This window comes from Eucyclogobius newberryi, unplaced genomic scaffold (genome assembly GCF_026437365.1).
Source record: "Eucyclogobius newberryi isolate DKJ021-1_F unplaced genomic scaffold, fEucNew1.0.hap1 SCAF_14, whole genome shotgun sequence".
NCBI classification, from domain to species: Eukaryota; Metazoa; Chordata; class Actinopteri; order Gobiiformes; family Gobiidae; genus Eucyclogobius; species Eucyclogobius newberryi.
Window position 1 is genome coordinate 36,894,037 of NW_027315768.1, and position 17,395 is coordinate 36,911,431.

The following is a 17,395-nucleotide window of genomic DNA, read 5'->3' on the forward strand; positions in this document are numbered from 1 at the left end:
TTAAGATTCATATTTGTGCATTTTGGTCCCATCACCCGGTCGTATCCTACAACGAGGACCCAAGGGCTCCAGAGGACAGGCTGCATGTAACCTGTATCCTACAACGAGGACCCAAGGGCTCCAGAGGACAGGCTGCATGTAACCTGTATCCTACAACGAGGACCCAAGGGCTCCAGAGGACAGGCTGCATGTAACCTGTATCCTACAACGAGGACCCAAGGGCTCCAGAGGACAGGCTGCATGTAACCTGTATCCTACAACGAGGACCCAAGGGCTCCAGAGGACAGGCTGCATGTAACCTGTATCCTACAACGAGGACCCAAGGGCTCCAGAGGACAGGCTGCATGTAACCTGTATCCTACAACGAGGACCCAAGGGCTCCAGAGGACAGGCTGCATGTAACCTGTATCCTACAACGAGGACCCAAGGGCTCCAGAGGACAGGCTGCAAGTAACCTGTATCCTACAACGAGGACCCAAGGGCTCAAGAGGAGGACACGCTGCATGTAACCTGTATCCTACAACGAGGACCCAAGGGCTCCAGAGGACAGGCTGCATGTAACCTGTATCCTACAACGAGGACCCAAGGGCTCCAGAGGACAGGCTGCAAGTAACCTGTATCCTACAACGAGGACCCAAGGGCTCAAGAGGAGGACACGCTGCATGTAACCTGTATCCTACAACGAGGACCCAAGGGCTCCAGAGGAGGACACGCTGCATGTAACCTGTATCCTACAACGAGGACCCAAGTGCTCGAGAGGAGGACACGCTGCATGTAACCTGTATCCTACAACGAGGACCCAAGGGCTCAAGAGGAGGACACGCTGCATGTAACCTGTATCCTACAACGAGGACCCAAGGGCTCCAGAGGACAGGCTGCATGTAACCTGTATCCTACAACGAGGACCCAAGGGCTCCAGAGGACAGGCTGCATGTAACCTGTATCCTACAACGAGGACCCAAGGGCTCAAGAGGAGGACACGCTGCATGTAACCTGTATCCTACAACGAGGACCCAAGGGCTCCAGAGGAGGACACGCTGCATGTAACCTGTATCCTACAACGAGGACCCAAGGGCTCCAGAGGAGGACACGCTGCATGTAACCTGTATCCTACAACGAGGACCCAAGTGCTCGAGAGGAGGACACGCTGCATGTAACCTGTATCTGAAGCTGGTTTGGGGTCTAAACCAGGACTCGTAACACGTTTTGTAAAGACACATGTTCTTCTGGGCCAGATCATTGAACCCGAGACGCCAGACGTGACCTAATGACCTAATGACCTAATGACCTAGTGACCTAGTGACCTAGTGACCTAGTGACCTAGTGACCTAGTGACCTGGTGACCTAGTGACCTAGTGACCTAGTGACCTGTCAGTCGTCCAGCAGCAGTACCTTATTGACCCAGTCCACTTTCTCCACCTCCGGGAAATGAACCTAAAACACAACAACACGAGCCATCACGTTTAGAACACACACACATGTTTAGAACACGCACGTTTAGAACACGCCCGTTTAGAACACACAATTTAGAACACGCACCCGTTTAGAACATGCCACGTTTAGAAAATGCACGTTTAGAACACACATGTTTAGAACACACATGTTTAGAACACACATGTTTAGAACACAAACACACGTTTAGAACAAGCACGTTTAGAACAAGCACGTTTAGAACACACACACGTTTAGAACACACACACGTTTAGAACACACACACGTTTAGAACACACATGCTTAGAACACGAACATTTAGAACACACACGTTTAGAACACACATGTTTAGAACACACGTTTAGAACAAGCACGTTTAGAACACACACGTTTAGAACACACACGTTTAGAACACACATGTTTAGAACACACGTTTAGAACAAGCACGTTTAGAACACACACGTTTAGAACACGCATGCTTAGAACACGAACATTTAGAACACGCACGTTTAGAACACACACACGTTTAGAACACACACACGTTTAGAACACACACGTTTAGAACACACACGTTTAGAACACACACACAAGCACGCTTAGAACACGCACATTTAGAACACGCACGTTTAGAACACACACACGCACGCACGCTTAGAACACGCACATTTTGAACACGAACATTTAGAACACACACACGTTTAGAACACACGCACGTTTAGAACACACACACGTTTAGAACACGCATGTTTAGAACACGCACGTTTAGAACACGCACGTTTAGAACACGCACACGTTTAGAACATGCCACGTTTAGAACATGCCACGTTTAGAACATGCCATGTTTAGAACATGCCACGTTTAGAACACGCACGTTTAGAACACACACACACACACACACACACACACACACACATACATGTTTAGAACAAGCACGTTTAGAACAAACACGTTTAGAACACACATGTTTAGAACACATGTTTAGAACACATACACACGTTTAGAACACACACGTTTAGAACATACACGTTTAGAAAACAAACACAAGCACGCTTAGAACACGAACATTTAGAACACGCACGTTTAGAACACACACACACATACATGTTTAGAACAAACACGTTTAGAACACACATGTTTAGAACACATGTTTAGAACACACGCACGTTTAGAACACACACGTTTAGAACACACACGTTTAGAACACACACGTTTAGAACACTCACCCGTTTAGAACATGCCACGTTTAGAACATGCCATGTTTAGAACATGCCACGTTTAGAACACGCACGTTTAGAACACACACACACACACACACACACATACATGTTTAGAACAAGCACGTTTAGAACAAACACGTTTAGAACACACATGTTTAGAACACATGTTTAGAACACACACACACGTTTAGAACACACACGTTTAGAACATACACGTTTAGAAAACAAACACAAGCACGCTTAGAACACGAACATTTAGAACACGCACGTTTAGAACACACACACACACACACACATACATGTTTAGAACAAGCAGGTTTAGAACACACACGTTTAGAACACACACGTTTAGAACACGCACGTTTAGAACACACACGTTCAGAACACACACACACACACACACACACACATACATGTTTAGAACAAGCACGTTTAGAACACACAATTTAGAACACGCACCCGTTTAGAACATGCCACGTTTAGAACACGCACGTTTAGAACACAAACGTTTAGAACACAAACGTTTAGAACACACATGTTTAGAACACACACACACACATACATGTTTAGAACAAGCACGTTTAGAACACACACGTTTAGAACACACACACGTTTAGAACACACTCACGTTTAGAACACACTCACGTTTAGAACACACTCACGTTTAGAACACACGCACGTTTAGAACACGCACGTTTAGAACACGCACGTTTAGAACACGCACGTTTAAAACACTCACGTTTAAAACACTCACGTTTAACACACTCACGTTTAGAACACACTCACGTTTAGAACACACTCACGTTTAGAACACACGCACGTTTAGAACACACTCACGTTTAGAACACACGCACGTTTAGAACACGCACGTTTAGAACACGCACGTTTAGAACACGCACGTTTAGAACACACATGTTTAGAACACATGTTTAGAACACATACACACGTTTAGAACACACACGTTTAGAACATACACGTTTAGAAAACAAACACAAGCACGCTTAGAACACGAACATTTAGAAAACGCACGTTTAGAACACACACACACATACATGTTTAGAACAAACACGTTTAGAACACACATGTTTAGAACACATGTTTAGAACACACGCACGTTTAGAACACACACGTTTAGAACACACACGTTTAGAACACACACGTTTAGAACACTCACCCGTTTAGAACATGCCACGTTTAGAACATGCCATGTTTAGAACATGCCACGTTTAGAACACGCACGTTTAGAACACACACACACACACACACATACATGTTTAGAACAAGCACGTTTAGAACAAACACGTTTAGAACACACATGTTTAGAACACATGTTTAGAACACACACACACGTTTAGAACACACACGTTTAGAACATACACGTTTAGAAAACAAACACAAGCACGCTTAGAACACGAACATTTAGAACACGCACGTTTAGAACACACACACACACACACACACACACACATACATGTTTAGAACAAGCAGGTTTAGAACACACACGTTTAGAACACACACGTTTAGAACACGCACGTTTAGAACACACACGTTCAGAACACACACACACACACATACATGTTTAGAACAAGCACGTTTAGAACACACAATTTAGAACACGCACCCGTTTAGAACATGCCACGTTTAGAACACGCACGTTTAGAACACAAACGTTTAGAACACAAACGTTTAGAACACACATGTTTAGAACACACACACACACATACATGTTTAGAACAAGCACGTTTAGAACACACACGTTTAGAACACACACACGTTTAGAACACACACACGTTTAGAACACACTCACGTTTAGAACACACTCACGTTTAGAACACACGCACGTTTAGAACACGCACGTTTAGAACACGCACGTTTAGAACACGCACGTTTAAAACACTCACGTTTAAAACACTCACGTTTAACACACTCACGTTTAGAACACACTCACGTTTAGAACACACGCACGTTTAGAACACGCACGTTTAGAACACGCACGTTTAGAACACGCACGTTTAGAACACGCACGTTTAGAACACTCACGTTTAGAACACTCACGTTTAGAACACTCACGTTTAGAACACTCACGTTTAGAACACGCACGTTTAGAACACGCACGTTTAGAACACGCACGTTTAGAACACACACGTTTAGAACACACACGTTTAGAACACACACGTTTAGAACACACATGTTTAGAACACACATGTTTAGAACACACACGTTTAGAACACACACGTTTAGAACACACACGTTTAGAACACACATGTTTAGAACACACATGTTTAGAACACACACGTTTAGAACACACACGTTTAGAACACAAACACAAGCATGCTTAGAACACGAACATTTAGAACAAGCACGTTTAGAACACACACGTTTAGAACACACACGTTTAGTACACAAACACAAGCACGCTTAGAACACGCACATTTAGAACACGCACGTTTAGAACACACACACGCACGCTTAGAACACACGCACGTTTAGAACACACACACAAGCACGCTTAGAACACGCACATTTAGAACACGCACGTTTAGAACACACACACGCACGCTTAGAACACGCGCGTTTAGAACACGCACGTTTAGAACACGCACGTTTAGAACACGCACGTTTAGAACACGCACGTTTAGAACACGCACGTTTAGAACACGCGCACGTTTAGAACACGCGCACGTTTAGAACACGCACGTTTAGAACACGCACGTTTAGAACACGCACGTTTAGAACACAAACACAAGCACGCTTAGAACACGAACATTCAGAACACGCACGTTTAGAACACACGCACGTTTAGAACACGCACGTTTAGAACAAACACACAAGCACGCTTAGAACAGGCGCGTTTAGAACACGGGCGTTTAGAACACGGGCGTTTAGAACACGCAGGTTTAGAACACACGCACGTTTAGAACACACGCACGTTTAGAACACACTCACGTTTAGAACACACTCACGTTTAGAACACACACGTTTAGAACACACACGTTTAGAACACACACGTTTAGAACACACGCACGTGTAGAACACACGCACGTGTAGAACACGCACGTTTAGAACATGCACGTTTAGAACACGCACGTTTAGAACACACGCACGTTTAGAACACACGCACGTTTAGAACACACGCATGTTTAGAACACACGCACGTTTAGAACACACACACGTTTAGAACACACACACGTTTAGAACACTCACGTTTAGAACACACGCACGTTTAGAACACGCACGTTTAGAACACACGCACGTTTAGAACACGCACGTTTAGAACACGCACACGTTTAGAACATGCCACGTTTAGAACATGCCACGTTTAGAACATGCCATGTTTAGAACATGCCATGTTTAGAACACGCACGTTTAGAACACACACACACACACACACACACACACACACATACATGTTTAGAACAAGCACGTTTAGAACAAACACGTTTAGAACACACATGTTTAGAACACATGTTTAGAACACATACACACGTTTAGAACACACACGTTTAGAACATACACGTTTAGAAAACAAACACAAGCACGCTTAGAACACGAACACACATACATGTTTAGAACAAACACGTTTAGAACACACATGTTTAGAACACATGTTTAGAACACACGCACGTTTAGAACACACACGTTTAGAACACACACGTTTAGAACACACACGTTTAGAACACTCACCCGTTTAGAACATGCCACGTTTAGAACATGCCATGTTTAGAACATGCCACGTTTAGAACACGCACGTTTAGAACACACACACACACACACACACACATACATGTTTAGAACAAGCACGTTTAGAACAAACACGTTTAGAACACACATGTTTAGAACACATGTTTAGAACACACACACACGTTTAGAACACACACGTTTAGAACATACACGTTTAGAAAACAAACACAAGCACGCTTAGAACACGAACATTTAGAACACACACGTTTAGAACACGCACGTTTAGAACACACACGTTCAGAACACACACACACACACACACACACACATACATGTTTAGAACAAGCACGTTTAGAACACACAATTTAGAACACGCACCCGTTTAGAACATGCCACGTTTAGAACACGCACGTTTAGAACACAAACGTTTAGAACACAAACGTTTAGAACACACATGTTTAGAACACACACACACACATACATGTTTAGAACAAGCACGTTTAGAACACACACGTTTAGAACACACACACGTTTAGAACACACTCACGTTTAGAACACACTCACGTTTAGAACACACGCACGTTTAGAACACGCACGTTTAGAACACGCACGTTTAGAACACGCACGTTTAGAACACGCACGTTTAGAACACGCACTTTAAAACACTCACGTTTAAAACACTCACGTTTAAAACACTCACGTTTAAAACACTCACGTTTAGAACACACTCACGTTTAGAACACACTCACGTTTAGAACACACTCACGTTTAGAACACACGCACGTTTAGAACACACGCACGTTTAGAACACGCACGTTTAGAACACTCACGTTTAGAACACTCACGTTTAGAACACTCACGTTTAGAACACTCACGTTTAGAACACTCACGTTTAGAACACTCACGTTTAGAACACGCACGTTTAGAACACGCACGTTTAGAACACGCACGTTTAGAACACGCACGTTTAGAACACACACGTTTAGAACACACACGTTTAGAACACACACGTTTAGAACACACACATTTAGAACACACACGTTTAGAACACACACGTTTAGAACACACACGTTTAGAACACACACGTTTAGAACACACACGTTTAGAACACACATGTTTAGAACACACATGTTTAGAACACACACGTTTAGAACACACACGTTTAGAACACAAACACAAGCATGCTTAGAACACGAACATTTAGAACAAGCACGTTTAGAACACACACGTTTAGAACACACACGTTTAGTACACAAACACAAGCACGCTTAGAACACGCACATTTAGAACACGCACGTTTAGAACACACACACGCACGCTTAGAACACACGCACGTTTAGAACACACACACAAGCACGCTTAGAACACGCACATTTAGAACACGCACGTTTAGAACACACACACGCACGCTTAGAACACGCGCGTTTAGAACACGCACGTTTAGAACATGCACGTTTAGAACACGCACGTTTAGAACACGCACGTTTAGAACACGCACGTTTAGAACACGCACGTTTAGAACACGCGCACGTTTAGAACACGCGCACGTTTAGAACACGCACGTTTAGAACACGCACGTTTAGAACACGCACGTTTAGAACACAAACACAAGCACGCTTAGAACACGAACATTCAGAACACGCACGTTTAGAACACACGCACGTTTAGAACACGCACGTTTAGAACAAACACACAAGCACGCTTAGAACAGGCGCGTTTAGAACACGGGCGTTTAGAACACGGGCGTTTAGAACACGGGCGTTTAGAACACGCAGGTTTAGAACACACGCACGTTTAGAACACACGCACGTTTAGAACACACTCACGTTTAGAACACTCACGTTTAGAACACACACGTTTAGAACACACACGTTTAGAACACACACGTTTAGAACACACGCACGTGTAGAACACACGCACGTGTAGAACACGCACGTTTAGAACACGCACGTTTAGAACGCACTCACGTTTAGAACACACGCACGTTTAGAACACACGCATGTTTAGAACACACGCACGTTTAGAACACACACACGTTTAGAACACACACACGTTTAGAACACTCACGTTTAGAACACACGCACGTTTAGAACACGCACGTTTAGAACACACGCACGTTTAGAACACGCACGTTTAGAACACACACACAAGCACGCTTAGAACACGCACATTTAGAACACGCACGTTTAGAACACGCACGTTTAGAACACACACACGCACGCTTAGAACACGCGCGTTTAGAACACACGCGCGTTTAGAACACACGCACGTTTAGAACACGCACGTTTAGAACACGCGCGTTTAGAACACGCGCGTTTAGAACACGCACGTTTAGAACACGCACGTTTAGAACACGCACGTTTAGAACACGCACGTTTAGAACACACACACAAGCATGCTTAGAACACGAACATTTAGAACACGCACGTTTAGAACACACGCACGTTTAGAACACGCACGTTTAGAACAAACACACAAGCACGCTTAGAACAAGCGCGTTTAGAACACGGGCGTTTAGAACACGCACGTTTAGAACACGCACGTTTAGAACAAGCACGTTTAGAACACACACACAAGCATGCTTAGAACACGAACATTCAGAACACGCACGTTTAGAACACACGCACGTTTAGAACACGAACATTCAGAACACGCACGTTTAGAACACACGCACGTTTAGAACACGCACGTTTAGAACAAACACACAAGCACGCTTAGAACACGCGCGTTTAGAACACGGGCGTTTAGAACACGGGCGTTTAGAACACGGGCGTTTAGAACACGGGCGTTTAGCACACGGGCGTTTAGAACACGGGCGTTTAGAACACGGGCGTTTAGAACACGCGCGTTTAGAACACGCGCGTTTAGAACACACGCGCGTTTAGAACACACGCACGTTTAGAACACACGCACGTTTAGAACAAACACACAAGCACGCTTAGAACACGCGCGTTTAGAACACGGGCGTTTAGAACACGCACGTTTAGAACACACGCACGTTTAGAACACGCACGTTTAGAACAAACACACAAGCACGCTTAGAACACGCGCGTTTAGAACACGCGCGTTTAGAACACGGGCGTTTAGAACACGCGCGTTTAGAACACACGCACGTTTAGAACACACGCACGTTTAGAACACACGCACGTTTAAAACACTCGCACGTTTAGAACACACACGTTTAGAACACACACGTTTAGAACACACACGTTTAGAACACACACGTTTAGAACACACACGTTTAGAACACACACGTTTAGAACACTCACGTTTAGAACACACGCACGTTTAGAACACGCACGTTTAGAACACGCACGTTTAGAACACGCACGTTTAGAACACGCACGTTTAGAACACGCACGTTTAGAACACGCACGTTTAGAACACGCACGTTTAGAACACACTCACGTTTAGAACACACGCACGTTTAGAACACGCACGTTTAGAACACACACACGTTTAGAACACTCACGTTTAGAACACACGCACGTTTAGAACACACGCACGTTTAGAACACACGCACGTTTAGAACACGCACGTTTAGAACACGCACGTTTAGAACACACGCACGTTTAGAACACACGCACGTTTAGAACACGCACGTTTAGAACACAGTCACGTTTAGAACACACGCACGTTTAGAACACTCACGTTTAGAACACTCACGTTTAGAACACTCACGTTTAGAACACACTCACGTTTAGAACACACGCGTTTAGAACACACGCACGTTTAGAACACACGCACGTTTAGAACACACGCACGTTTAGAACACTCACGTTTAGAACACACGCACGTTTAGAACACTCACGTTTAGAACACACGCGTTTAGAACACACACGTTTAGAATCCTTCTGCAAATCGGTGATAAAAAGACCTCACGATTCAATGATATCACCATTTTGTGACACGTGCGATAATCGATGTGTGTTGCACTCGATGTTGTACGATCACTATAATTTAAAGAAGTTAATACATTTTAACAACTTTTTTCTTTGTTAAACCACGAACAGAAAATGAAATACACCCAATTGTTTTATTTGTTTTGTGTAAATAAGTTTTGATACTGTATCACAATATTTCCATATTTGGCCCAGACTGACGGTGAAACAAACATAAAACTGCTTATAATGCTTTTTTATTTACATTATAATCAAAGTCAGAGTTAGAGCCGTCACTAACGATTATTAGGCCCGAACGCCACAAGCTGCGAGAGGCCTATTAGTCCCGTAAGGCCGTGCGAAGCACGGCTGCGAAAGTGCGCACGAAATCGAGCGCGAAGCGCTCACCCCCTTTCCAAACACTCACTAACACTCCTCCCTCACGCACGCCCCGTGCATACTAATTAGTAGTAGGAAAATGGAACATTACCGTTGTAAACGGGCGAAGCCCGTGCAAAAGTTCGCACTAAACGAGCACTTTACATTGGGATGACGATTGCTTGCGGTCGTCATCCCCTTATAAAGCACTCATTTGCGCTAAGTAGCTCACAAATACGTTCCCCATCTCCTGCATGTTCCGTTCATATAAACATGTAATGCAAAAATTGAACATTATTACTGTTTAAAGGGCCAAAAACACAAAGTGGGCGGAGCCCACTCAAAATTAACGAAAGTACCCGTCAGTGACCAGGGACCCACACCATGAGGTAGGAAAGCGCGAGCGCTTTCCGAAAATGTATAGTTTATGATATTTGAAAAATGGGAAACATTGTTTTCGCATCGGAATATTATTCTTTCTTTCTTCCTTCTCGGGACACGCCCCCTATTTTTCACCCAGTGAACATTGACGAAAAGTCACAAAAATTTGCACACCTCTAAAAATCGTGCCTCTCTACATTCTGGCTATTTCCCTTTTCTAAAATAAAATAAATTGGCATTTAGTTAATCAGTTGTTAAACTCTTTGCCCTAAACCTACTTGAAGTGAAATAAATTAATTTGGAGCCACAGCGCCCCCTACAGATTTTATATGGAGGTTAAATGTTTAGTTTTGCGAAATTATATGAAATTTGGCACAAAACTCAATTTTGGCCCCATCAAAAAAGTCAATGACTCATGTCATAATTGTTACGGCGTTGCCGTAGCGATGACCAAAACCTCCCATGTTATTCCAATGGGGAAATCGCCAGAACATGTTTACACTTTAGACTTTCACAAACTCCTCCCCCTCAGGGCGTCAGCCCTATTAACCTGAAATGTGGTGAGACTCATCTTCAGGACCATCAAAAGTTATTCACATTTTTATTCTAAGAGTCACGGTGTCTGTGCGGCAGAGCCGCACATTTTGCCAAGAATTCAAAATAAAATTGCTTTTTGATGTAAAACAAAGGGGAGAAGATGTGACAGCGTCACAGATTCAGCAGTAGATGTAATAAAAGGACAATTGGGGCGCGTCAGCGCCCCCTCCTCTTGCGGCGTGGCGGCGGCGTGGCGAGGGCCGATCATTGCCGCTTGCGGCTATATTTTTACTATTCTAATTGTATATTTAGACTTTTTAAATAGATTGTCAGCCAAAATAAAGCTTGAAATATTGTTAATGAAGGCTTTTAGATAGATATATTTATGAATGCAGTGTATTATTCATGAAAATATAAAATCATTTAGTATTTGGGGGTTTTATGTAGTGCTGCGCGCTGGAGTCTGAGCACTCCTTGTTGCAGCTTCATTGTGAAAGTATTCAAGTACTCGTGACATGATCAAATATCAGACAACACATTTAACTCGACGCCAGTTCAACCTGTTTATGCAAATGAGCCGTCGTCACCATGGCAACGGCTCAGACCTGGGCAGGAGCTATGACTCAGACCTGGTTCACTTTAAAGTCCGCCCGAAACGCAACGATTATTTTAGAGGTCGACGAGTTAAACGAGTATTTCTATTGAACATTGAGACTTTTTAAATACATTAAGAACCAAACAAAGGTGTAAATCTGAGAATATTTATGAATTAATGACACAAACTCACTCTGTAATGACACAAACACAGGACACTGACTGGACACACACAGGACACAGACTGGACACAGACTGGACACAGACTGGACACAGACTGGACTGGACACAGACTGGACTGAACACAGACTGGACACAGACTGGACACAGACTGGACTGGACACAGACTGGACACAGACTGGACACAGACTGGACTGGACACAGACTGGACTGAACACAGACTGGACACAGACTGGACACAGACTGGACTGGACACAGACTGGACTGGACACAGACTGGACACAGACTGGACACAGACTGGACACAGACTGGACTGAACACAGACTGGACTGAACACAGACTGGACACAGACTGGACACAGACTGGACTGGACACAGACTGGACACAGACTGGACACAGACTGGACACAGACTGGACTGGACACAGACTGGACTGAACACAGACTGGACACAGACTGGACACAGACTGGACTGGACACAGACTGGACTGGACACAGACTGGACACAGACTGGACACAGACTGGACACAGACTGGACTGAACACAGACTGGACACAGACTGGACACAGACTGGACTGAACACAGACTGGACACAGACTGGACACAGACTGGACTGAACACAGACTGGACACAGACTGGACACAGACTGGACTGGACACAGACTGGACTGAACACAGACTGGACACAGACTGGACACAGACTGGACTGGACACAGACTGGACTGGACACAGACTGGACACAGACTGGACACAGACTGGACACAGACTGGACTGAACACAGACTGGACACAGACTGGACACAGACTGGACACAGACTGGACACTGACCCAGGACGCGTGCTGGAGCGCGCTCTGCAGCTCCTTGTGGATGACCCTGGTCTCGTTGTCCTGCAGCTCCAGCGCGCAGTCGATCCGCGCTTCTTTCCACTGCCGGTTCTTGGTCCACCAGGTGAGCAGCAGCATGACCAGCAGCAGCCAGCTCACGCTCAGGCCCAGAGAGCCCGTCAGGTACACGGGGTAGAGCAGCAGCACGCTCCGGCCCAGGTACAGCAGGAACTCCATCAGGACGCGGTTCACTGTGGACGGCTTCAGCGCACCGTCCTCCTCCGCCAGCTCTGCCCCGGCGGAGGAGGAGGACAGCGGCGGCGGAGAGGAGGACATACCGCGGGTCTGAGAGCGCGGAGAGCCGGGGACAGAGAGCCTGGAGAGCCGGGGACAGAGAGCCTGGAGAGCCGGGGACAGAGAGCCTGGAGAGCCGGGGACAGAGAGCCTGGAGCCGGGGGAAACTGCGCAGAGAAGCGGCGGAGGCTCCAAAACTTCCGTGTTTGTTTGGGACGCACCTGCGGCGAGGGCGGGGCTTTAGGGGCGGGGCAGCGCATTCCACAGCCCAGGAGTGACGTCACTGAACGCCAGAGAAAGCCTGTTTAGAATAGGCAGTGGCTGCAGAGCCGCGGCGCGGTCAAATGGCCGAGCAGTTTCAGCAACCGCGGCACTGCCATATAGCCTCATGGCTAACCCTAACCCTAACCTTAACCTTTACCCTAACCTTTACCCTAACCTTTACCCTGACCCTAACCTTTACCCTAACCTTTACCCTAACCTTTACCCTGACCCTAACCTTTACCCTAACCTTTACCCTAACCTTTACCCTGACCCTAACCTTTACCCTGACCCTAACCTTTACCCTAACCCTAACCCTAACCTTTACCCTGACCCTAACCTTTACCCTAACCTTTACCCTAACCCTAACCTTTACCCTGACCCTAACCTTTACCCTGACCCTAACCTTTACCCTAACCTTTACCCTAACCCTAACCTTTACCCTGACCCTAACCTTTACCCTGACCCTAACCTTTACCCTAACCCTAACCTTTACCCTGACCCTAACCTTTACCCTAACCTTTACCCTGACCCTAACCTTTACCCTGACCCTAACCTTTACCCTAACCTTTACCCTGACCCTAACCTTTACCCTGACCCTAACCTTTACCCTAACCTTTACCCTGACCCTAACCTTTACCCTAACCTTTACCCTGACCCTAACCTTTACCCTGACCCTAACCCTAACCTTTACCCTGACCCTAACCTTTACCCTAACCTTTACCCTGACCCTAACCTTTACCCTGACCCTAACCTTTACCCTGACCCTAGCCTTTACCCTAACCCTAACCTTTACTCTGACCCTAACCCTAACCCTGACCTTTACCCTGACCCCGACCCTAACCTTTACCCTGACCCTAACCTTTACCCTGACCCTAACCCTAACCTTTACCCTGACCCTAGCCTTTACCCTAACCCTAACCCTGACCTTTACCCTGACCCTAACCCTGACCCTAACCTTTACCCTAACCCTAACCTTTACCCTAACCCTAACCTTTACCCTAACCCTAACCCTGACCCGGCGTGGTCTAAAATGGCGCGGTCAAATAGCGCAGCAGTTTCGTCCGCGGCTCTGTAGACACGCCCTTATAATATATAATGTTTTATGTAATATATATCATATGTAATATATAATGTATAATACACTATATATTATGTGTAATATATAATGTATAACATATTATATATAATATATAATGTATAATAGTATGTAATATACAATGTATGTATGTATATTGTATAATATATGATGTATGATATATAATATATAATGTACACACATACAGGTTTTTGTGGTAGTCAAAACGTCCTACTTTGATACTTCAAGTCCTCCTTAATTTATATATATATTAGTTTTATGAACTTTTAATCATGTTTTAACACATGGAAGTCACAACTATTTGAGATTTGGGTCTGGACATTTCTGGTTTGATCAAATATAATAGAACTTCATCTGCAGCGATTTTATGTTCCGTCCCATCAATTGTCACACCATGAATTGTTTTTGATTGTTAATTAATATAAAGCAAACAGGAGGAGAGACCAGACACAGCCCTGTCTGATCCCTCTGTCCAGAGTGAGGATCTGTCACATGACCATCGTAAACAGTCCCAATATGTTGTATCAGTAAATCAATGAGTTTGGATTTTAAACAGGTTTAGCTCAAATGGAGTTTGGTTAAGAGGCTTTTAGTTTTTTTTCAAAGCGTGATGTTTCCACCTCCTGCTTCACGGTAGGGGTGGTGTTCATGGGGTGGTGTTCATGGGGTGGTGTTCATGGGGTGGTGTTCATGGGATGGTGTTCATGGGGTGGTGTTCATGGGGTGGTGTTCATGGTGTTCATGGTGTTCATGGGGTGGTGTTCATGGGGTGGTGTTCATGGTGTTCATGGTGTTCATGGGGTGGTGTTCATGGGGTGGTGTTCATGGTGTTCATGGTGTTCATGGGGTGGTGTTCATGGTGTTCATGGTGTTCATGGGGTGGTGTTCATGGGATGGTGTTCGTGGTGTTCATGGGGTGGTGTTCATGGGATGGTGTTCGTGGTGTTCATGGGATGGTGTTCGTGGTGTTCATGGGGTGGTGTTCATGGGATGGTGTTCATGGTGTTCTTGGGGTGGTGTTCATGGGATGGTGTTCGTGGTGTTCATGGGGTGGTGTTCATGGGGTGGTGTTCATGGGATGGTGTTCGTGATGTTCATGGGGTGGTGTTCATGGGGTGGTGTTCATGGGGTGGTGTTCTTGGGTTGGTGTTCTTGGTGTGGTGTTCATGGGGTGGTGTTCTTTGGATGGTGTTCATGGGATGGTGTTCGTCGTGTTCATGGGGTGGTGTTCATGGGGTGGTGTGGGGTGGTGTTCTTGGGGTGGTGTTCTTGGTGTGGTGTTCATGGGGTGGTGTTCTTGGTGTGGTGTTCATGGGGTGGTGTTCTTGGGGTGGTGTTCTTGGGATGGTGTTCTTGGGATGGTGTTCTTGGATCTTGGGATGGTGTTCATGGGGTGGTGTTCATGGGGTGGTGTTCTTGGGGTGGTGTTCTTGGTGTGGTGTTCTTGGGATGGTGTTCTTGGATCTTGGGATGGTGTTCATGGGGTGGTGTTCTTGGGATGGTGTGGGGTGGTGTTCTTGGGGTGGTGTTCTTGGGGTGGTGTTCTTGGGGTGGTGTTCTTGGGGTGGTGTTCTTGGGATGGTGTTCTTGGGGTGGTGTTCTTGGGATGGTTTTCTTGGGGTGGTGTTCTTGGGGTGGTGTTCATGGGGTGGTGTTCTTGGGATGGTGTTCATGGGGTGGTGTTCATGGGGTGGTGTTCTTGGGATGGTGTTCTTGGGGTGGTGTTCTTGGATCTTGGGATGGTGTTCATGGGGTGGTGTTCTTGGGATGGTGTTCTTGGGGTGGTGTTCTTGGGGTGGTGTTCTTGGGATGGTGTTCATGGGGTGGTGTTCTTGGGATGGTGTTCTTGGGGTGGTGTTCATGGGATGGTGTTCTTGGGATGGTGTTCTTGGGGTGGTGTTCTTGGGATGGTGTTCTTGGGGTGGTGTTCTTGGGATGGTGTTCTTGGGATGGTGTTCTTGGGGTGGTGTTCTTGGGATGGTGTTCTTGGGATGGTGTTCTTGGGGTGGTGTTCTTGGGATGGTGTTCTTGGGATGGTGTTCTTGGGGTGGTGTTATTGGGATGGTGTTCTTGGGGTGGTGTTCTTGGGGTGGTGTTCTTGGGATGGTGTTCTTGGGGTGGTGTTCTTGGGGTGGTGTTCTTGGGATGGTGTTCTTGGGATGGTGTCCTTGGGGTGGTGTTCTTGGGGTGGTGTTCTTGGGGTGGTGTTCTTGGGGTGGTGTTCTTGGGATGGTGTTCTTGGGGTGGTGTTCTTGGGATGGTGTTCTTGGGGTGGTGTTCTTGGGGTGGTGTTCTTGGGATGGTGTTCTTGGGGTGGTGTTCATGGGGTGGTGTTCTTGGGATGGTGTTCTTGGGATGGTGTTCTTGGGATGGTGTTCATGGGGTGGTGTTCTTGGGATGGTGTTCTTGGGGTGGTGTTCTTGGATCTTGGGATGGTGTTCATGGGGTGGTGTTCTTGGGATGGTGTGGGGTGGTGTTCTTGGGGTGGTGTTCTTGGGATGGTGTTCTTGGGGTGGTGTTCTTGGGGTGGTGTTCTTGGGATGGTGTTCATGGGGTGGTGTTCTTGGGATGGTGTTCTTGGGGTGGTGTTCATGGGATGGTGTTCTTGGGGTGGTGTTCTTGGGATGGTGTTCTTGGGGT

General features: G+C 45.9%; 1 protein-coding gene across 1 annotated transcript in view; it reads right to left on the reverse strand.

The window, feature by feature from the left end:
• esyt3 (extended synaptotagmin-like protein 3) overlaps window positions 1–13,557 on the reverse strand; it is a 62,422-nt gene extending 48,865 nt beyond the window's left edge. Inside the window, exons 1-2 of the mRNA XM_072445362.1 lie at window positions 13,105–13,557; window positions 1,393–1,434 (exon numbers count right to left, since the gene is read on the reverse strand). Coding sequence (XP_072301463.1) covers window positions 1,393–1,434; window positions 13,105–13,437 — 375 coding nt within the window. The 5' untranslated portion in view covers window positions 13,438–13,557. The remainder of the gene's footprint in view (window positions 1–1,392; window positions 1,435–13,104) is intronic.
• Window positions 13,558–17,395: the final 3,838 nt, after the last annotated feature.